Source organism: Anser anser (assembly GCF_964211835.1).
Source record: "Anser anser genome assembly, chromosome: Z".
Lineage (NCBI taxonomy): Eukaryota > Metazoa > Chordata > Aves > Anseriformes > Anatidae > Anser > Anser anser.
This window is the reverse complement of record NC_139723.1, coordinates 44,436,947-44,460,699: the sequence shown is the minus strand read 5'-3', so window position 1 is coordinate 44,460,699 and position 23,753 is coordinate 44,436,947. Positions and strand designations below refer to the sequence as shown.

The 23,753-nt window shown below is 36.6% G+C and overlaps 1 protein-coding gene across 3 annotated transcripts; it reads right to left on the bottom strand.

Moving 5' to 3' along the window:
• Window positions 1-1,299: 1,299 nt before the first annotated feature.
• GKAP1 (G kinase anchoring protein 1) lies at window positions 1,300-22,793 on the bottom strand. 3 transcript variants are annotated; one of them, XM_083816916.1, is made up of 12 exons: window positions 22,542-22,793; window positions 17,014-17,272; window positions 16,072-16,215; window positions 12,039-12,116; window positions 10,458-10,590; window positions 9,378-9,400; window positions 8,542-8,694; window positions 8,030-8,131; window positions 5,658-5,721; window positions 4,286-4,356; window positions 3,302-3,379; window positions 1,300-1,623 (listed from the first exon to the last, which is right to left on the bottom strand). In XM_083816916.1, exons 2-12 carry the CDS (start codon window positions 17,227-17,229, stop codon window positions 1,576-1,578), a joined length of 1,110 nt encoding a protein of 369 aa, XP_083673042.1. In that variant the 5' UTR covers window positions 17,230-17,272; window positions 22,542-22,793; the 3' UTR covers window positions 1,300-1,575. The 3 variants fall into 3 exon arrangements, with proteins under 3 accessions (XP_083673042.1, XP_083673043.1, XP_083673041.1); XM_083816917.1 differs by lacking the exon at window positions 22,542-22,793 and adding an exon at window positions 22,384-22,522; XM_083816915.1 differs by lacking the exon at window positions 22,542-22,793 and adding an exon at window positions 21,144-22,003.
• Window positions 22,794-23,753: the final 960 nt, after the last annotated feature.

Sequence of the window (23,753 nt, the reverse complement as noted above, 5' to 3'; positions counted from 1 at the left end):
CTTAAAGTTACAGGCACCAATGTCTTGACTAAAAAGTCTGTCTTGTTCTGGTAAATATTTCCTGTGGAGCAGCAGATAATAAAAAATGCCTTCTCCTGCTAGAATCAGTTGTTGTTGGCTTTCTTTCAAACTATTAAAAATACAGGTTACTTTCATCTACATAACAGTGTTTGATAGAATAGGACAAGATGCTGCAGTTATGTGTGGTCACAATGTACAGTTTTGAAAGAGTGGCATCAGGCCCAGGTATCAATCCTTTCATGGGAATGTAGCATTTGGAAAATAATTTCAAAGAGCTGGCAAAGGCAAGAAAAAAAAAAGGACAAAATCAGTGAAATTACAGTAAGACTTCCAGTCTTACTAAGAAATTTGAATTAATATGGGCTATAATGTCTACATGAGCCACAATGACTAATTTCTTAGAAAACTCTTACTCCACTGTTAGCATCTACATGGTATTAATTTTCCGAAGTCACTGCTAATTATAAAAGTTTCACAGATTCATAGTACCTTCAATTCATAGTACCTTCACTGATAAAGACTTTTGTCCTGTTTTCCTCTCCTACCTCCTCATGAAGTACTATCTTAACTACATTGCTTTGGAAATTTTTTAGTGCTTCATTGCAGTCAGCAATAAATCTTCTGGTTTTAGATCTCTTCTGGTTTTAGCTCTACAGTTATTTTTGTTTGTTTCCTCCTTCCACTCTTCTGTGGTTCTTTCTCTCCATCTTATGCATTCTCTGCTGACTTCCCAGGTCCCAAAATCCCAATAGTGATTTTCTAATCCATTTCTAGTCAACCAGCTCTTACTTCACTTCTGTAATGCTCCACATCAACAACTGTGCAAAGATGAGTAACATACCAGGATTTAGTGCTACGTTCAGTTTTGCACAAACAATTCTGTGTTTTTATAGTCATATCACTGACAGTTTATGCAGGGCAAAAGAATGCGTTAGAGATTTGTGTCTTATCCCAAGGTTAACTGTTTATTATTGAGTCTATTGTGAAGAACAGCACAGGGAGTTCTTCAAAGCTGTGTAGGAAAGCTCACTTCACACAGTAATTGAAGGTCACCTTCTGCATTTTATGGCAGAAACTCACGTAGGACACAGTTGTCCTATACAGGGAAGGGAGACAAGGACTGCTAATTTTTACACACCTGGATTCAGCAAACAAGGAGATGCCTTTGCGTGGGCTTTTTTTTTTTTTGTTGGCTTGGTGAAACTATGTGCATGCTAATGCATCTGTAGCTTAAGAGTCACTAAGTGAAGCCTTCGAAATGGGAAAATCTATGAAAGCAAGAATTCAAACACAGAAATGCAAGAGTAAGTTTTATTGAGTGATACAAAACTAATGGCATTACAATTAAAGTTTGAGCTTTGCCAGAATACTAGTTTTCTTATTTTTCTTTTAAGTGCAACAAATCAACTATTCAGAATACTAATCAGACTAGTAATTGTTAATTTCTCTTCAAAAACTGCATAGTTAAGCAGTTGTACAACAAATATATAAATTTCTGCAAAACCCTGAAGAAAGATTTGATGTTTTTTGCATTGAATCTAGTGGCAAAGGAGATCACCTGCACTGGTCAGATTCTAAGTGCCTTTTACCTCTTTTCCAGCTCTGTAAGAGAAGATAAACAAATGCTTAGTTAATGTAGTAGACATGACATTTTCTATCTGCAGTTATTTTCTTTATTAAATTAGTATAAATTAGCAAGAAAAAGGAAAGGAGTTGCATAAGCTATGCAAATATTATGGGACACAAACCCATCTGAACACCGAATATGGCTACATAAATGAAAACAGCTGAGGTATTTATAGGATACATAATTGAGATTTTAACATCTGGTGATAAAAAAACACTCTGGTTTTACTGCTTTTCTTTATTATTTTTAACCCACACATTTTTGATGCAAGTTTTTTAAAGGCTTCCTCATATTTCAGAGAAGTATTCCCTAAAGACATCAAACCTGGTGTTATCAAAACCAACACAAGAAGTGGAGATAAGAAGGGTTATTGTGGTCTTCCTGGAAATATTACAGTGGAGAATAATAAAAGTAGAAACAATGATCCCTGCATGGCAGACGAGACCATTTTTTTTAAATAAGCAAATAAAAAAAGAAAAAACATGAAAGAAACACAGCAAGATATGTAAAGATAAAAGCATATACACTAGGGGATGTGGCAAAGAGTACCACAAAATCACCTCGTCTGTTAATTACAAAAGCATGTAAAGGAACTTGTTTTTCAGTCAATACTGTTACTCTGTTAATCCTGCTTATTACAAGTAATGATGAACTTTTCTTAATAAAAAATGTCTGTTTACAAAAAATACTAAATATTAGCAAAATACTACCTATAGTAGTAAGAACAGTGATATGAATGAATGCGACACTAGCAGATTTACTTTAGTTTCAGTTAGTGGTGTGAGCACTCAGCTTCTCCGTAAGGGGATGGCTTCTGTAAGGCTTCTCCTGTCTATAAGGGGCTGAACTACCTATATTTGGCAACTGCTGCACAACAATTTTAAGAAACAGATTGTTCACTTGTGGTAAAGTGACAGGGAGAAGACGAAAACAGAAAGACAAAAAATTACCTATAGAATCAATGTAATGCCAGCCAAAGAATTTACGTTATCTGAAGACATTTGTTTGCCAAAGTCTACAGGGCTACCTTAACAGTTTCAACTACATCCTATAGGCTCTCCCTGTAACTTATGCAAAAGGTCACAGCCAAAGAAAAGTATAAACTGTGCCAAGCCATGCACAGGTACAAGTCCTTAGTCTCATGGGATTAAATATTTGCTGTCTTCAAAAAAGTCAGAATGTTGAGCATCATATTGTTTATACTGCAGTTAACTGAGATTTACTAACATGATTTGTATTAGTGGCCAAGTTAAACAGAATATGCACAGTCAGCAAGATGCTGATCTTAGCACTCAATTTCAACACAACTTGGTGTTCATCTCTTACAGAGATTTGGCTAGAGACAGAACTCTGATACAGAATTGAGGGAAGAATGTGTGACATAAAAAAAACTATGAAATCTACAGTTAGTGCTATTACACAATTAGACAGTATGGGTGGAACTTCTTGCTTTTATTTACCAGCATCCTTCAAGCTTTAAAGTACAAGTTGTTTTTGCTACTGTGTGTTTTTTTTCCCCTACAACCTGAACTGCAAATTATTTTTTAAATTAGAAAAAATCAAGCTAACAGGTCAGCTTGGAGCATGTTACCTCATGACAGTCTCAGTTACATCAACAACAGATAAAATTACAGGTATGTAAAATAACAATACCTGGTATTTTGTTAATTCTGCCTGCAGTAGTTTCACTTTGGACCTTTCTTGCTCTAATGCAGCATGAAGTGTAGTTACCTAAAAACATACAGAATATTCATTTATAAAGTATTCATTTATAAAGTACAAGTTTATCAAGTCAATTTAGTTCTCCATTAGTATCATGTGGACAAACCAGTAATATGTGCTGGATTCAAGAAAAACTACCAACTACAAATAAAACATTCTTTAATGACCATTATTTCCCAAGCAACATTTACAGGTTTAACTGTGTAATGCTGTTGAAAGCTATAAAGTTAGAAACTCTGCTGACTTTTGAACTCTACATTAATTTCTTCCATAGAGCACTTAATTGGTGCAATATTATGCAGTACAGATAAGCTTACTACATCATCCTTAAAAATTACTACTTGATAATAAGTTTAGACAATTTACTAAATTGATAATAATTTAGATGAGTTAAAGGCTTAGAATAGTAGCCGTAAACCGAAACTAAGCTTAAAAATCTTGTGTGCTCTTCACAGCGGTGGCTTGCCAACAGTCATGCTTAGAAGTCATCTGCACCTCACTCGTGTTTATACAGCAGCCTTTTCCAAACCAGAGACTAGAATCAAACAAAAACAAACACAACAACAACAACACAACCTCCAGACCACCACCACCAAAAAACAATGCTGAAACAACATACAGAAAAAAAAAAGCATCTTCTGAAGCACCTTTCAGAGCTTCTGAGCTTGGGTTACTGAAGGATGACATCCTTAAAGCACTATTGAAGGCAAAATCCTTTCAGGCGTGCTGAAGTCTGCTGTCTTTCCAGAAAGAGTTTTAAGTTAATCATACCAGAGGTTTACATGTCATCTGACACACATTTCATTAGCACAGCGCTACATAACATTTTTTACTTCAAGCAAGTTGTGGTTTCAGCTTCCTCCTGTCATTGCCTTGAACAGCATTTTTGAATTACATTAAGAAATCCTTGCTTACCTGTAAGGTCAATTCATTTTTGATAATTTGTGATTCATTAACCTGTAGGAGTATTTCTGCTTTGTCTTTCACTACAGAGACAAAAAGAGACAACAAAGCATGAGGATTTTTCTAGATCTGCAGGTCTTCATCTGCAACAGCACTGTGATGTTTCTTTACTTCACTATTTTGGTACTTCTGAATAACTCTGCCTTCACTAAGACAACAGAAGATGTCTATCAAAAATAGATATTAGCTACCAATGCCATTAGTAGCAGCTTGAAAAACTCTGAAGGTTAAACCTCAACCTCGCACTACTTATACAACACTTAACCCTGTACGCAAATTTTGGAGACAAAATACAGAATACTCTAACTCTGTACAAGATCAGATCTGGTAAAACCACAAAGTTGCTTGGCTTTTATATTCCATCACTATTCCACATACATAGAAAAAATGTTCAGAACTTTCTCTCTTTCCTTTCAAGATGAAAACATTTATACTTGGCTCAGAACTGACTTGAAGTAATAAAGTTCCAGTGAGTTAACATTATGAAACATTCATAATATCATTGCGAACTACAAACAGCTTAGCTTTTTTATAAACACACTTTGCAGAAAAAAAAGATTTTTTTAACTCAAAAACCTAACCCAGAGAGGAAACTACATGTAAGAACTAAATTAAGAAACTGAAAAGCAAAGGCAATTTTTTAAGGCAATTGCTGTGCCTGGTATCGCAGACCCATCCAATTACTTCATACAACATTAGGGATATTAAGTGATAACTATGCCTAACACATAAAAAGATACTAGAATATTTACATATGTGTATATATGTGCATAAATATGCACATCTGTGTATATGTATTTTTTCAATCTTTGACAAAAACTCTGAATTATGTGAGCTATGAACAGTGTTAAAACAGAAGAGAGCTATCATCATTTCATGTATAATAGGGTTTAGCTGTCCCTATTCATTGCATGGCAAAATGCTTGATGTAGAGTGTTTCCAACCGTTCATAGCAGTTTGCAAATATACAAGAACTGAACATTTACCAGAATCAGGGCCACTTGAGGCTAATGAAATCAGTCCAGAACAGATCAAGTCACTAGGAAAACAAAGTCCAACTCAAAGAATCACTTTACCTAAAAACATAACTAAGCAGTTTAAATTTCAAAGAATGATCTCAAAATGCAACTGATATTTGATTATGTATTATCAGAAATGCAGTACTGTGTGGTCCAAACCCTCAGTTTTACTGGAATTGCTGCAAATCAATGGCTTCCTAGTTCTTTATAGTCACTATGACAACTTTTTTTTTTTTACGCTACTTGGAAAGTTTTTCCAGGTTTTTAAAAGAACTTTGAAGTTTCCTGATAAAACCCTTACTTACTTTCACCTTCTTGAAGCATATTCAGAAGTTGTGCATTTCTTCCTTTTACTTCTTTATACTTTGCCTGTATGAAAGAAAATAAATTATTACCTGTATACACTATAAAAACATTTTTTAAATAACCACGAATAAAAGGTTTTCGGGTTGAAAATCATCACTGCTGCAGAGAATCTGATTTGTCTTAGATAAGTAACAACCAAAGTAATGGATACATGACAGGTGAAATGGGTGAATAACTGAAAGCCCAGAATTAAGGCAACCACAAGCCTTAGAGGAAGTTAAAATAAGAGTTGTGTCAGTACAAGAACATGCATTTAGAGCTGCTTGAATTATAAAGGCCTGTTACATCAAGGGCTTTATGGTTTCTTGCCAGAAAAGCATTCAGACAGCACACAATTATAAACACTTTCTGGATAATATGAATAGTTTTCACATTACTTGGTGAGTAGAATAAGATCTTGCTGCTCTACAGACTATTTCATTCAGTATTTTTAGTTTGTAGTTACCGTCTCTCCTTTTCAACTCTTTAGAGGTTACTACTCAAGAACTCCTTTTTTGGTATTTTTCCAATCCGATACACTTTCTTCATAAGGCAGCCTTTTCCTTAACCGGCCACCAATGTCCATTATAGCCATGTATCTTAACTAAACTTATTTTTCCTGTCATGAATCTCTGGTTCCTGTAGGCTCTTGACAGAAAACTGCACATGAAGTTCTATTTCAAACATACTTTTTTTTTTTTTAAAGAAGCTATCACCTCCCACTCAGAATATCAGCTAGTCCTCACAAATCTTACTCCCCCTAAAAAGTTGAAGCTACTGCTTACCCTGCAATGCACTGAAAACATGAAAAAAAGCTATTAGTATAGTTTGTGGAATGTCCAGTTTCTTAATGTCATGGAACCATGCACATGTTCATATATCCAGTAACTGCAGCCCCACCACAGTTTGTGTTTTTTGTTTGTTTGTTTTAAATAATAGCACTTCCAATATTTTTTTTTCCAAATTTTAAATAATAGCACTTCCAATTCCAGTATACCAACGCACTGTATCACAGCCACAAACAATAAACATTAACATTTACAAGAACTGGAAGGAAATGAAATGGCATTTTAACAGATGTGGTATCTTGCTTACACTTAAGCAAGACCTTTGATGGCCACCTAAAACTCTGGACTCCCTGGACAAGTTTATAAAATTAAACAGCTGTATCATCATCTATCATCTCACCAATATCCGTATGCATTGTCTGTACTCTGCCAAATGCAGTGAGGTGCTAACAGTGGTAAATCTGAACAGATTTATACTTCCAAAAAATAACCTGGGGATTACAACTCTAGTACACAGTGAAAACAGCTTTTAATGAAGTTTATGTCTTTATTAATACCAGTAATAGTCCTTCTCTGAAGCATCAGAAGACTCCCAAATCAACCTGCTCAATCTACCTTAAGCAATGAATAAAAATCATAATAAAATAATTTAATTCCATGTTGCTTTACTCTTTTTGTTGCAATACCAGTTCCTCGTGGACTTTTTGCCCTTTTTGCTCTAGATACTATCCATACAGTGTTAATACTGCCTGAACACATGGAAACAACTAGAGGCATTTTTCCTAGCTATTCCGGTATATAGCAATATTGTGTAATTATTAAAGAGCAAATCTATTTTCCTGGTGTGCTTCAGTATATATTGAGCCTGACTCACTCTAGTTTTACTTGTATTTTAATAGGAGAAGGCAGAATACAGAATTTCATTCTTGCTACACCACAGCTTTAAGGGAGTCCTCTTAAACCTTTCCAAATACTGTTCTCTTTAAAGAGAGATACCAGAGAGGTAAAGAGAGTCCACTTCAGATAGTGGACTGAATCTCTAAATAAAAACAACAGCAAAAAACCTACAACAAATAAGTAGTTACTAAATGCAAGAAAAGCTTATTTGAACTAAAAAAAAAATAAATTCCATTTTACAAATTGGAAAAGACCTGAGGAAATCCCACTTCCTGCCCTAAGCAGAGCTAACTTCCAAGACAGATCAGGTTGCTGAAGATCTTGCCTAGTCTTAGATTACTACTTTGATTTTTTTTAGACAATGAACAAAATAGCAACACTAGAAAACAACTAGTAACAGATATGCCAGATACAAAGTTTATTTCTGGGTATTCTGCATTGATTCTTCTAATTATTATTAGATTCTTAATTTAGCAAAAAAGACTACTTCATGTAGTAGGAGTGGATTGTCTTTACAGAGCAAAAAAATTCTCTGTCCAAGCTAAACCATCTCTACAGATTAATACATACTTTATTTCAAAATGGATAATAAGACACAACTAAAGTTAAATTTTGTTCACTACTTTAAAGCTTTTTAAGCTACATACCTCCCACTGAGTTATTATATTTTTAAGTTGCTGAATTTCTGCATCTTTCTTTTCAAGCTCAAGCTTTAGTTGTTCTGTTCTTCCATCTTTCATAACACTTTCCTGTAAACAAGCAAGTATCATTTATTAATAACTGAGTCATGGGAATTCAGTTCTTAGGAAAGGCAACTTATTTCTCTATTATAAACTAGATTTATTTTTTTAATGGAAATTGGATCAGAATATCTTCACAAATGGCAAAAGAATAAATAAGAAATGCAGTAATAAGTATTGGCATGTTCTGTGAGGAAAGAAGTATTTTGATCACACGTGATTTAAACACCTCTTCAGATTAATAAATGTATTAAAAAATGTGTTACAGGATTTTGTCTGTTTTTGTTCGTTTCTTTGTTTAGGTTCTTTAAGATTATCCTGCTTGTAATTATCTCTATCTTCTCTCAGGTGCTCTCTTCTAATCACTGAAGTAGTTTCAAGAAACTTTTTCATTTCAGAGTGATTTCCGTTTTACATGCCTGGTTGTGCTCATGAGATGTGCAGTTATCTGTTTCATTGCAGTCAGCAAGCTGGTCTCTCCTTTTTTCTCTTTTAATTATTTTGTGAACATCATCTTCTAGTCTGTTGAAAAATCTTCCATCATTCAATGAAGTCTGGGGAGAGCTCAGCTCCTGTCAAAGGTAAACATCATAACAGATTTCCCTTTACACAGGTTATTATTAAGCTTCATGCTTCAACATGCTTCAAAAATAACTTAAGTAATGGAAGACAATATCCTGATATTATTTTGTCTTGTACATCCTGACAATATTGTGATTTCTACCTAAAGAATACGATACTAGTTGAAGAGCTAGAAATTAAAGGTCATCATTTAACTGATCATGGGATTGCACGAAAGAATTAAACTAGATTTAAGTACTTTTGCACTATGCCCTCACTGTTTTGTTTCACTTCACTGTTAACTGTTATTCCCTCTAAGAGCTTTAATATTTGTGCACTGTACCACAACATAGTAACATTACAACACTTTCTTAACCTATTTTTGTTTGTACTACGATTTTTATTTTTGAACATGCAAATTTGCAATTCTCATCAAAGTTTAAGACTATCTGAAAACTAAAGAAGTAAGAGCTATCTCTAAGAAAGCCAACACTAAGTTCTCAAGTACTACACTACAGACATACATCCCTATTAAATCTGCATCTCTAAAAGTTTTCCAAATGCAGATCAGCCAGTTTGGGAATATATAGCTGTTTGTCACTACAGAGAGTGCCCAAGTAATTACTTTCTAAATATAAGAATTATTCTTATTTAGTAAGAAAATTTAGTTGAATAAGAAAAAATTAAGACTTACCTCATGTTTTTTAGCAAGGTTATCTGAAAAGAATAGAAAAAAAGAAATGACAAGAAGTCACTGAAATCTTATATAGCTCACTATTAAAGCAAGCCATTTTGAAAAGCGGGGACAAAAAAATAGTATTGGAGTTCTTCAACATTAATCACCTCTCAATGCCACATTAAAAAAGTACAAAGCATTAGAAGTAAAGATTATAAAGCGCATTTTGCGTTAATCTCTATATATTTGATTTTTTTTCCCAGTTCTTTCACGCTATTTAAATCAAAAGCAGCATCCCATATACATTTGCTTCAGTTAAAGTGGAAGGCAATGTTTTTGGTACATACGGCTACAACTTTTTTTTTTTGTTTGGTATTGTTTTTAACTCAGGCTTTTATAGCATATTTCTCACTGTATACCTGAATGCCTTCCATTGCCTCGTCTTAAGATACTAACGCTATGCTATTTATCTTTTTCTTATATTCAAATTCTCTGGAAAGAATGTGATTAATAATATTGTAAATTTAAATAGAAAACATCCTTAGAAAGAGGATGTTAGAAAACAAATAACTTTCTTCCTTTTCCAGACTCTACCTTAAACTTACTTCTTCACTAAATTTCAGAAGCTTTTCTCTATAGACAAAAATTAAAGAGTTCTAAACACGTAACCAATAACTAGTATATAAAAATTCTTTCTGTATTTGCTTATTTTAATAAAAAATGGTATTGAAGAAAGGCAAACTGACTTCCTATTATTCAAAACAGAAAAACTCAGTTGCCTGAAGAATGTGGACGTACTACATCACTCTAAAAAACACAGATTAAAATAGACACAGTATTTGAGTTTACTTCCCACCCCAGGGATACATTAAATTATGTTTTCTTTAACCTCTTCTTTTTTTTCCTGCTAATTTAACTGGTCTACTATTATATAATGAACATTTAGATTTTAGACTTTGTAGGACATATTAACTTCAACTCATTTAGTGTTTGTTCAAACACAGTATTAATGAACAGAGACAGAAGGTCATTTTGCTGTTAGCATACACACTATCAAAATTCCAAGTAGAACAGCTCACATGGTATGATAAGGCATACCTATATTACTGTCTGACTGAAAATCTTTCAGGGACACAGTGAGAGGTTTGTCTTTTCCTTGCTGGTTCTTTCTTTTCTCTTTCTTATTCACAGACTTTGACTGAGGTGAAGTACATTCATTGTTTTCATATTCCTAGAAGAATAAAGTCCCACTGGTATAACTTTCTTCAGTACCCAAATATTGTTTTACCTGAAGCTTTATAAAGGAAAAATATGGTGATGATATATTAAAGGAGACTTTGGCCTGAACAGGAATTTGCAGGCTTCAGATTGGTTTAGAGTGTAAGGCACACATCAGCAATTAAGCATCGGTTCTGTTTTCTGAAGTAGAGCATTGCTCTTCACTAAATCACAAATGAATTATCCACCTAATACCCCCTCAATCACCTCCACAGTTTTATATAAAAACTCAGACTGAGAATATAAGGTAATCAAATGCAAGAAAGTTAGCACTGCCTTTAAAAAAAATAAACAGGTCTATTGTACCTTCATTTTATTCTCAAAATATGCTTATTCATTCAGGAGGAGTAAGAGTAATTAGTGTACAGCAATGCTCTAACAGCTGTCTCCTTTTGAAATCAGACAGGCTGGTACATGATATCCACTTGAACCTAAACAACACCTCCCCCCCATATCTGCATTAACATTTTTAGCAAAGTGTCACTGTCCAGATGTTTTGTTTGATTTTAGCCCAAATAGTCTTACGGAAGAAATGGTATATAAAAAAATGGAAATTGAGTACTTTTCTTTCCATGAAAACAATGTTTTTAACCTGTACTCATGTGTACTGTTTATTGAAAGGTAATTCTCAAAAAGTCTGCACAAAATAAAAAACGCTACTATGCCTGAAGATTGTCTTCACTTTCAAAAAGAACTTCTAGTACACCAGTTAAAAATTTAACTCTGGGTTTTAAGCATTGTGGTATTCTCCCTCCTCAAATAACTGAAGTATGAATATATTTGCAAAGAAGTGCATGCGCACATTTTATTTCTTCATGATGCATAATTATGGTTAAACTTGCATTTTTTGTAACATTTCATTGTCTCCTGAGTTATTGCTAAGAAGCAAGTTCCTATTAGAAATTAAAATTTATTCAACCATACTTTTAAAGAAAACTCCTCGGTTTTTTGTAAGAACCACTCAGAAAATAGCAGTCTGAAACAATCTATTCCCTGACCAGCTGAGGGAAATGTATACAGCTTATCAGAAATAAAATATTTAAAACAGAGAAAAGTTGTTAGTGAAAATGCAAGTTTTAAACATTACTAACAGTTTAAGAGAAGTCAGTGCTTTGATCTTCTGACTCTCCAAGTGTGCCAGATTTGTTCTGAGCAAGGTCAAGATCTGTTGTTGTACTCTTCACAGGCCAATTAAAAACAAAACAAACAAACCACCCAAAATATTTTTTGATATGGTTTCTCTCAAATCGTCTATTTTTCTAAACCTCTCAAGGATCTGAGGAGTGGAGGCAAACAATGTAAACGAAAGAGCTGTACTCTTAAGAGTGATTTACTTTACTTTTAAAATTTGAATCTCAAAAACTTCTGCAGTTTTTACATTAAGATGAATCCCACAAATACCTTTTTGTGCTCTTCATATTCCAGTTTGCTCAGCAGCAATGCTTTTTCAAGATCAGCTTCAAACATTTCAGATGTCAGCTGAAGAAACAAAATTAACATTGCTTGTGACTGGTTTGTTAAAACATTAAAAAAAATTTAAAAAAGGCAAAAAGAGAAAAAGCAGACAGAGACCACATTAAAATTTCTGTTCTGATGCACGTATCAGTAGAGTAACCAGAAAGCTTCACTGATGTGAACATGGCGTTATTAAAAACAGATAAAACTTTTTGTATTATGAGTAATAAAGTAACTTGCTTTGGGAAACTGTTTGATAGATGTAAGCACACAGTGTTATAAGAAATCTTTATGGAACATGTATCCTGTCTTGAAGACTTGTTTATGAGATTTATTTCAGCCTAAAAATAAAAATCATTTTAAACAAAAATCAGAGGGATGCTAAGGGATTAAAAGCATCATCATCAAAGGATCATCAGAAAGTCTTTCATTGCAGTGTTCTTTCATTGCACAGAAAAGAGTAAGCATCCTTTTTTTTTTTAATCACTTAACAGGAGAGCAGAGCTAAGCCAACCTGAATGATTTTGAGATATTTTCTTCTTCTATTTCTGAGAAAAGAAGTGCAGCATGCGGCAAGGAGAATGAGGAGCGAAAATTGGGGAGGAAAGGTTTTACAGAGACAACAGTGAGGTTTCTTCTGTTGATTTTTGTTTGCTTTCCAAACTTCCAAACTTATTTCTTTGTTTTCTTTCAGTACTAGAACCAGTAATTAGGAGTTTGTTAACTGACAGTAAGTTAAACTGTCTGAAATTTCCCCCCCAAATCAGTGAACTGCTTTTGCCCGCAACTTTTGAATCCATTCTGACCATGATAGTTATCTACCAAAAGTTAGGACTTTTCTGTTACACAGAAAAGCTCCATATGAACATGAAAAAAAGAGAGAGTGAGGATAGGGAAAAAAATACCAAAAAGAGAACATTTAACATACAAAAATATGGTACGTTCACAAAAAGATGAACATAGCATTCATCACTTACTGTGTCTGTAAGCAGTAATTTAGAATCCTGTGGGCTAAATAATTATCACAAAACAGTGCTGCCATAATGTTACTATGAATATTAAAGAAATGCATTATGTGATCTCTAATACAACAATAACCCTATCATAATTAATTTACCTAGTAGCCATTCAGTTCTGGACAGGGCTGAGCACGTTCAAAGCTGTCTGTAAGCAGAACAAAGGTCACTACTTCTAAAGCACTCCACTGAGCTGCTGCTTAGACCTGACTATTCTCAAAGACAGTCATCTACCCAAAAGACTCCCAAGCACATTCAGTCCTGCTTTGGCGCACATAGTCTTAGTTTCAGAATAGGCTCATTATTACTTAAACCTATCCAAAATCCAGAAACCACAGATTCCTTTTCTTATGTACTCATGATACACTTCTAATGACTAAGCTCTGAGTACACATCATACCCCTCATAAATAGAAATCCATATACAAAACTTAGTGACTCTCTTCAAAGCTTTGCTGAAGAAAGACTAGTATCATCCATCGTATTTACAAAATAGCTCGATAGTTTGGACAAACTTAACTTTTGATGTCCTCTAGTCAAAATCTTATAGAAGGAAACTGTCATGCAGTATGGCAATTTGAAAGGTTAATATGCCAGGAGGAACTCTTCGTGTATTGGGAGCTGCTCTTTGTGGAAGTTCATCCCTTTCTACAGCATCCACAGCAGGGAGCCACTGTTTCTCATCTGGTGCTGAGTATCACCCTCCCTTACTGTACACCATTCAACATTTACCTCTTCATTAATACTGTATTATTGGACAAGGGAAACTGTGGAAGTGATAGAGTAGGATTTCATGCCTTCTGAATGTGAACAGTTTGAGTCCATATCTCTTTTCTCAGATAAACATGTGCAAGTTGCCATTTGAACCTTCCTGTTAATCAGTTTCTCCCATTCAGAGATGTTTTTATTAAATCTGATGATACTGTCAGTATAATTTTTACCCCCGCCAAAATCAATCAAACAAAAAAAAAAACAGAAATCAAAAGTTAATAACACTAACCAACATTCGATGCAAGCTTTTGAGATGTATATGATATAACCAAACTGAAGTCCTCACCATTTTCACTTGTGTCTTTTTTTCCCCATCATGCAAGGAAAACAAAGCCAATTCAATGCCTGACAGTGCTGTAATTTAGCAGTGGCAGCTACAAACAGTGAAATAATGTAACAATTTTAAAAGGAAATTATTGATTATGCTTATTTTATTAAGAATATCCTAAGATACCCACTTGATGTTATATATTTTGTACTATGGCAAACATTTTCATTGTTGTTCTAAGACCGGAATCACAAGTGACAATTTCTTTTCCCATCCATCAGATTTTAATATTCACATTTTAAGAGTTTCTGGGTAAAGTAAGAAATTCAAAGTAGTTCTGGACATTTTTGGCACTTTGAGGTCTAAAACCTGATGTTTTAAATCATATATGAACCAAAAAACTTCACCGTAACCTCTATGGCTGTCTGAGAAACCTGTAGATTATGAGTTCTATCAGTAAATTGAAACAATTATTTTGTGTTTACACTGCAATTTAACAGTGATTATGCCAATGTCATCTATTTCTCTAAACATTTACTGTAGCAAAATTAAATTTATCAAGGAATTTGTTGGAAAAATACTGATGGTCCACAGTGTACCTCCATTCCTTACACTCGGTCCATTGTAACCAGAGAAAGCTGTTCGAAATATAGCTGTGCTACGGAACCGCCTATTTTTCAGTCTCAGAGTTGTGACAGAATTTGGCTATTTCTTTTCCTCATAAAAGTGACACAGAAATGTCTTTAGGACTTTAACAACTGTATGTCACTATAATAGTAATCGGTCTAAATTTATTTTTAAAACAAAAGAATCCCAAGGCAACTTCACAATAGTGTAGCCTATGTCAGTAAGATCAAAATGAATAACAACTTGTTTTTTATAATTGAGTTTACTTCATCTGACCATTTCACCGTCCAATAATAAGACAAGATTCTCCTTTTTACCTGAAGTAATTGCTTAATAGCATGCAGAATACAAAAATTTTACCTACGGGACAAAGCAAACCTGCACCTTAAAAGTAATTCTGAAGCTAATTAGCTCTGGAAATTTTCAAAAAGGATTATTAGGTCATTACTCCACTGCTAGGACAATCATCCAGAAGCCTGCAAAGGTAAGAACTTGGATATATTCTGTTTAAGGAAGAACCTATATTAAAGCATTAGCAACATATAAAAACCAAGGGCAGCATCCAACTGTCAATCTTTTGTCAATATAGCTTTCTATATTTTCTACTAACTGCAATGGGAAGCAGTTCAATACAATCTTTTTTGGTGAGATATAAGTTGAAAATCTCTAAATGAAAATATCATCCTACTAGCTGCCAGCATAGGAGTTCATTAGTTTCATGAAATACTTTTTAATTCCAGTCAGTGTCACTTATCTGCAGTTAGCCTTGAAAAAGTTTATGCAAAGTTAACTACTCTGAAGGACGTAACAAGACAGTCAAAATTGCATTACCCACAGTGAATTCAGATGTCTGAGGTTCTATAGGGATGAGTTAAATGAAGAACAAACCTGCATAGCAGCCAATCAATTTGAAAGAATCTCAAAAAAAAGTGTACCAGAACATTTCTTTAAACACTACCCAATAGATGACCTAAAAAGATTATTTATTTGCTCGGCTCTGGTATTTTATCCTAAAATAGTAGAAGTACTGCAAACAATTCAAAACATTAATATGCAGCATGATAAAAGAAAATCACTATATATTCTTCAGTACCAAGAAGGAGTATTTCAATGCCAAATTAGAGTCAAGAACCAAAAAGGCCTCTTTTAACCTGTGAATTTCCACTGAAACTTTTCCTTCCATGTGGCAGTATTTTGTTGCTTCCTCTCCAGCCATATTTCTTTATCCATAAGACTTAACTTAATCAAGAAATGTATTTCAGGAAAGTCAAAAGACAGCTAAACACAGTAAGCTGTACCTGCTCATCTCTTTGTCTCCACTCTTGCCAGTTTTCTTCCTGAGAGTCCTTCTGCATCGTAGTATGCAGTTTTTGTTCTTGCTGAGATAGACTGCCTCCATGGGAAGACTTCTGAGGAATCTTTTTAAAAGCAAGGTTTCTGAGCTGAAAAACAGTTACGTTTCATATTAATCAATATGCTAACAAGTACACAAAAACAACCTTAACAGACTAGCATATAAATATATATATATCTTTCCTGCTGAAAATACTTTGAACAAATCTGAATGGGTAGCGGTGTCCTACAGTTTTCATGTTCTGTCAGACACTACTGCTTGCTCACACCTGAACTAAATTAAACATAATACCAATAAAACTGTGGTATACTGTTTTGGCATGGGTGAACAGAAGAACAAGATGTTCAGGCAGAAAAAAGAATAATGTAGATAGTCCTTATAGCTTACAACAGGTCATATTTACGAACCTGCAATAAGAATTGCCCTTAATTACTGCATCATATGGATACAATACTGCCACATTTAAAATACCTCACATAATTAGAAAATGTTGTTGTGACGACCTGCAAATTTTGCAACTCCTAGACATTCACAGCTAAAACATAAACATTAACTGACACTGATTATTTCACTGAGTGAAAACATGAAGGCATGAAAACAATCTAGTATCAATTTATCAACAGGGACTTCCTTAACATATGCTTTACCCTACCTACTCTATAGCCTGGGCTACATCTGTGTTTAGTCAGATAAGGTACACAGTAGCTTGTAAAATAGGGAATATCCTACTTTCACGTAAAGAAGTAATTTTAAAACAAAAGAAAAAAATGTAATCTGTGATTAAGTAGTTCTTCTTTCATATGGAAAACAAAAAACAATGACTTTTCAGGGACAGCAAAAACTATTTGAGATAACAACCTTACTACTGGAAATACAATCCCTTTACCTCATTGGCCTCACTCTGCTGCTGTTCTCTCTTTCTTCTCCTTTTCTCTCTTTTCTTCACATTTGTAGATCTACTCCCTGGCGCTAGAGATTTACCAGCACGTCGGCCACTTCTGGCTTTTCCAGGCTCCGAATCAGTATCACTTTCCAGTTGTAGTAAGGCAAAACGAGATGCAGTGGTAGGGACTGAACTGATTATAGCAGATTCCATTGCCATGTCTGAAATTCTACTGAGCTGGCTTCTTTTAATTATCAGTTTCCTGGGAAAGTAGCACAGAAGTTAGAATGAAAACATTGTTTGATCAAACAAGCAATAATTCATATCATTTAACCGCAGAAGTTTTGGCTCAAAAAGCATAGGACAGAGCTGGAATTGTGGGAATGAGGGAGAAAGGAAAAAAAAACATGGTATCGTTTATTTATATTTTAACTGACTATACCGTATTATCTTAGGTATCTAAAGAAGAATTACATTAAAAAAACAATCTAACAAACACATTTTAGGCTAATACATTGGCTCTTGAGAGATTTAGTGCAAAAAAAAGAAGGCTCCAAAAGAAGCTGGTCTTCATGTTCTGGGGGGAAAAAGACACAATAGAATAGAATACTTTAGTGCTTAAAAACTGTTTCAGATGCCATCCCCGGAGCCTGAAAAACACAATTTAAAAATGAAGTAGATACTATGCATATGCAACCTCCAGTTTTGGGTAAGCAGCCTTATCTCTTCTTTTACAAGAAGTTTAATTTTGTTCACAAGCCACTGGAGATTCAGCAAGCAGTTTTCTCCACAGGAAGGTGAGCCCAGCATTTCAGCCGGTACTGTCCTCAAACATCAAGTTCACCTGTTCTTACAGCAAAACACAGAGGATATGCTGGGGGGAGGCAGAACTAAGTAACACTTATGCCTTCTGTTGTCACCTGTAGCTAAAAGCAACACGTACATACATCCCTGTGACACCATTCTAAAGATCGAATCGTTTACCTAGCATAAAAGCTAGATCCTGGGTATATCCATGTTTGTCAAACTGCTGTTTTCCGTGCAGAGTTTAGTCAATTAGCAGAATATTGAAAGTGATGATATCCATCTCTGATTATAAATTCCATAGAAAACAGACGTCTAGATATGTTGATGTATTATGACAGAGGCGTAGTGAGATAATACATACTTTTTGAAACTGCTGTTCAAAAGGAATCTTTATAGTTTGAAACAAGTTGTTTAGTTATCTGCTTAGATAGCCTACAAATCTGTTGCTTGTTAACTACTATTATAAAAAAAAACATGAGGCTCTACAGAAGTTTCAACAGGCTCTTTTTACCCCTTAACTCCAGAATTTCTCAAATCCAAAGTTCTGTAGGTGCTCCATATATACTCCGACATGTCAGCATGCAACAACAGCATGGCAGAGACCATTACCCAAACTAATTATTTAAAAGGAATATGTCATTCCATTTTTCAGAGATGAAAGAACCACGCTCTATTCCTAAGTTTACAGAAGAAAAAAGGTTACAGTAAAGAGCATTCTTGTCATACAAAGTTACTCTACTCCATTTCTTTCAAAAAAGAGAAAATGAAGCTGGTCATCTTAGGAGAAACTGGCCATCGAGTTGTGAATCTACTTGATGCTGATGTTCAGAATATCTGATCAGACCACAACTACATATCTAGAAAAAATAGGTCAATCACACCTAAAACATCATAAGTAATTCATATTTGTCACTCTTTCAATGACAGAACAACAAGGTAAGTTTGGATTTTTGTGCAGACAAGTCTGTGTACGTATGCACGTGTGCATACATTTACAAATATTTTAATGCTAAATAACTATATAGCTAACCAGCTTAGGAGATTAGTTAAAGATGAGAGACTTTGTGCTCTTACTAGCTGGGCATGCAATAAGTTGAAACTTGAAGCTCAGAGAAAAGATTACAGGTGCATCTTTACAGCAAGAAAAAGCACCAGAGAAAAGTGCTCAGTCATGTCACACAAGAACTTATGATACTGGACGTTGCTCTAAAGCAGACAACGCTAGAAGTTTGCAGACTCTCTGCTGTGCTTGGCTTAAGAAAAAAGTGAACTATACTATGACTCTTTCTTCAGTAAAAGCTTGGAATTTCTTGTCTCTCTCTACTAACTGTGGTGTATTTTATATTTCATGTAAACTGTTCAACGGCACAACGCAGTCTTTATTAACAGTGGCTAATGGTGCCAAATACTTCTTTTTGCACATACAATCTGAAAACAATCACATGTAGCTGAACCTCTACACAGCTGTGTAATGTGGCTGCGAACTCCCTTCTCCTTCATCTATAAATACTCCAATACAATAAGTATACCTTTGCTGTCTTACTGTAGTTGGCATGTAATTAAGAGCCCAGCTGCCAAGTACATTTAACAAGTACTACCCATGGAATTCTGCTGTTCCAATTCACCAAAACACTATAGTGACAACATGATATCAATTTACAAAACCTTATTCCTGAATTATATGTTTATACAGAATAATAATAATAGTAATAATAATAAAAAGGATAGTAATGAGTTTATAAAGTGAACTGCAAATACATGAGATTGAAGGTTATTTTCTAGTTGAGTCTCAGATAGTTGTTAACGTTGCTAATTCAGTTAGTAGGACATTTCAATACTATTCATATCACAGTAGGATCAAATTATCCCACTTCTGCAACACCTAAAGATGGATCCAGTGATTCACCGAGGCCTACCACCATGTCAGGCTTTGTATTTTAACACCACACCTACAATTCTGACAGACACATTTTATTAAGTACCTAGCACTTCAGTTTCAAAGTTTGGCTCCCATTCCCCCCTCCCCAAAAAAACAACGGACTGATACCTCAAAAGCTTTCAGCCAATTAGAGGTGCTTGCTAGCACCCTTTCAGAAGCTGGTGTAGTTCCCCCTACCCCGGGAATTATAAGCAGTGTTATTCTGTATTGCTACAGAAACAACCAGTCGTAGAAAATTAAAAACACACTGGCATAATTGAGCTTGAGGCTGTGCTTAAGGAAACTTTTTGATCACAGAAAGAAAGTGTTCAAATACCACAAAGAGTTTCATAATTCCACAGATCAAACTATGACCTGAAACATCATTTCAACTTCTATAGTAGTTTTCAGGTAAGAGCTTTTAAGTCTGGTAAAATATTGTGAGTAGGTAACAGCCTGTTGCCCAAAGCCTATTTATCTAAATGCAAGACAATTCCTCTCCCTACTACACAGGCTACAGGAAAAATCTGCAAGAAGGTAAAAGGAAGCAAAGCCTGCTGGCAAATATTTGAAGTTGTTTCCATTTGTGTTATGTATTAGCAATAGCCATAGTCTTCAGAGAAGACTTTCTCTAATGTGTCAAGGAAGTAATTAACCCTTCATTCCTATGTTACAAAAAGATCCCTCAATAAGCAAAGTTGCAACATCATAATGGCATGGATTGACAGCTCCAATAAACAACCCAGTTTCAAAACTTTCTGCTCTGCATATCACTAGCAGGCTGTTACTGCAACTCTCCATGCAGTCTGCTCCAAACAATAAGAGTTGTGAATGCAGCTCATGAAGCCAAAAGTACCTATTACTCAGATTCACGCACCACCAACATAAGATGAGCATTATACACATGTACGATATAATTTTAAGGCAACATTATAGCAATTGTTATTTCTAGCAACTAGCAATTTCTTTTGTTGGTTTTTTTTTTTTTAGTGCTTTACTCATTTGTAGGTCATACTTTTCTACAAACCATGTCAGCATACGTGAATGGATTATGTTAGATTTTCATATTAAAACAACAGATTATATCACGTTGGTCCCATTAATGACATGTAACACTGCTTTAGCATATCTGATGCAGCAATTTGTAAGCACACACAGCTTACTCCACCTTAAATACTTGATAAACAGAGACATTTAGAAAGCTAAACTGTGAAATGACTGAAATGAAAAGGTGTGTTTCTAGCCTCAGTTCCCTAAAGTGTACTAAGTACTTCTCAGAAACATAAGACAGGACAATGCCCTGAAGAGCTTCAGTCTAGTTTTAGACATGATGTAACAAAGATTACTGTGATTAAAGTAACATAGCCAGAGTTTCAGTAACATCGAAGCCCTTTTCTGTGTTACTCACCTTAACCCACACTGCAGGTCAAACAGCTCTACTGGAGCACTGCTGTAAGCCCCCAAAACACATATTAAGAGGAGTGTAATACACACCCAGAAACTTAGTTTGAGCATCAGCAGCTTCCTGGCCTGTGTACAGCTTTGTATACGTGCATGAATTTGCATTTAACTGGCAAGTGTTCAAACTCCACTAAGAAATGAACAGCACACCACAATTTAGGAGACTCTAGGCTGACGTTAGTAGCAGACTTTCAAGCATCTGTGGAAAAACCACATAGCTTTAAATACGGTGATCTACTATTTCAAGGAAAACACGCCGAAGAGCCCAAAAATACAACCCATTTCCTCTTGAACCACTTCCATCTTCAAATAAACTGCTAATAAAGCCACAGATTTACAAAAACTTTTGAAAATACCATCTTCCCACACACCATCTCCCTGTTTCTATTACTAACATGCTTATTTGCCATCGTTTATAATCGATACACGTGCTTAGCTAACACCTAAAGTATTGACTGATCTCAGCACTCGCTGGTAAGCCTGAAACAACACCAAGATACACAATACATTCATAACTGAAGGCGCACGTCTATCCTCTGCTGGCACCGACCAACCTTCGCACTGTCTGCGCGCGACAGTATTGATCTTTGGCTGTTTGTACACTTACCACGGCAAGCCCAATCTACTATTCCTTATCAGTGCATTTACAAGAAGCTTTGATCCACCCAGCGGGATCAGCTTTCTCCCTTTTAATAACCTTTGGGATTTTTTTTTCAAGCCATCTGATCAAAAGCTATGAAGCTGCGTTGAAATGCTCTAAATCCTTAAAATTACTTGAGACCAAGCCATCAGCTTGTCTCTGAGTTCCACGCGCAGCTCCACAGCCACACGCACCCTGCCTCAGAAACCCGCTTCAAACCGCAGCACTGGCGCACGCAGCAGCAGCAGCGAGCATGTGGCAAGCAACGATCCCGGCAGTTTAAACGGTGAACAGGTTGTGAGTGAATTCACTGGTATAAATAATGTGTTTTTTTTTTTTTGAGGAAAAGCTGTTTAAGTTCAGCGTTAAAATGTAAAAGCCACCGGGCAGCCTGCCTTCAGTTTGTTCGCTGGCTGACCCAGGAACCCCCCTTGAAGCTCTTCTCTTGCCCTCCCACCCCTAAGAAAAAAAAAATAAAAAAAAAATTAAAGGAAATTAATTAAGTTCGCAGCTGTTGCCTGCCGGAGTTTTCAAGCTCACGCCCGACCTCCTGCGCCTGACCGCCGCGGCAGGAGCCGACCAACACCCGGCGGCGGCGGCAGCACGCGTGAGCGAACTGAGGCAGCCGAGCAGCGCCGCGGTGACGGGGCAGCAAGTCCCGAGGAAACTCCGAGCGCTGCTCACGGCCGGGAGCTTTTCATTCACCTCTCCCCAGGGCAGGGGCACGGCGGCTCCGCGCAGGGCAAGGCAGGGCAGGGCAGGGCAAGGCAGGGCAGGTGGGCGGCCGGCGGGACGCTCGCTGCGGCGGGGCCGTCAGGGACGGCGGTTCGGGCGCAGCCCCAACGGCCCGCGGCGGGCGGCTCGGCTCTAACGGTCCGCGGCGCCGGGGAACGGCCGCGGCCGGGCTCGCGCCGCCTGAGGTGGAAGGCGGGGGGGGTATGGCGAGGGGTAGAGGCGGGGCGCCGCCGGGTTTGTTTATTCCGCCCGGCCGGGCGGTACGGGGTCCGGCCGGGATCAAAAATCACCGCGGGCCGCCGCCGGAGAGCCGCCGCCCGCCCGCCTGCCCGGCCGCCCTACGTGCAGCGCGGGAGCGCCGCCATGTCGCGGGTCGAGGCGGGCCGCGGCCGTTTGTTGTGTGATTACGGAACGCTGCATGAAAAGGAAACAGTGAACAAACGTAAAAATGTTTGCTGTGTTATCCTTGGTAAAAAATAGTGTTAGAAGTGCACGAAATGTGTATTTGCTGAAGTGAAGCACCACAGATTTCCTTGTGTTTTTTGATTCACTGGAAACCCAGCACAGAACAACCTGATTAGTCAGCACACTGATCCTGAACAGCAGAGTTACCCTGCTGTCTGTTAATAAAACTGTTCAAGCTAGAACTTTCACTCTGATTAAAACCTACTTCCAAGTTCAACAGCTCTATAGTTGTCCTGAATTTCCTGCCCCTTAATCCAAAGCTCATGAATTCCTGAGTTCCTGGAGAAGCTCTGCTCGGTTAGGCTGGTCCTCTCCCCAGCCAGCTCAGCTCTGGGTACACTGGGACAGCCTGCTCCTGTGTCTCTAGGATTTCATTTTTGAAGAAAGTTCAGCCTTCCTGGAGTGCTCTGCCTTTAAAACTGCCTCCCCAAGGACTCTGTCAGCCAGGTCACTAAACGGGCCAGTGTCTGCCTCTGGAAATCCAAGGCAGTAGTTCTGCTAACTGCCTTCCTTACTTCTCCAAAGATCAAAAAACACTACCACTTCATGATGGTTGTGCCCAAGACAACCTCCAACCATCATGTCATCCACAAGTCCTTCCCTGTTTGCAAACAACAGGTCAAGTGGGGCACCTTCCCTTGTTGGTTCCCTCACCACCTGTGTCCACACACTCCAGGAGTCTCTTAGACCATTCCCTCTTTGCTGTGTTGTATTTTG

What these genes read in the sequence shown, in the direction of transcription:
- GKAP1 (XM_083816915.1), bottom strand. Translation starts at nt 21,301, where the DNA reads ATGCAAATTCATGCACGTATACAAAGCTGTACACAGGCCAGGAAGCTG. An exon ending in AGCAGAGTGAGGCCAATGAG is followed by an intron (nt 16,216 to 17,013) that starts GTAAAGGGATTG and finishes ACTGTTTTTCAG; the next exon opens with CTCAGAAACCTTGCTTTTAA. An exon ending in AAAATGAATTGACCTTACAG is followed by an intron (nt 3,380 to 4,285) that starts GTAAGCAAGGAT and finishes GTATGTTTTTAG; the next exon opens with GTAACTACACTTCATGCTGC.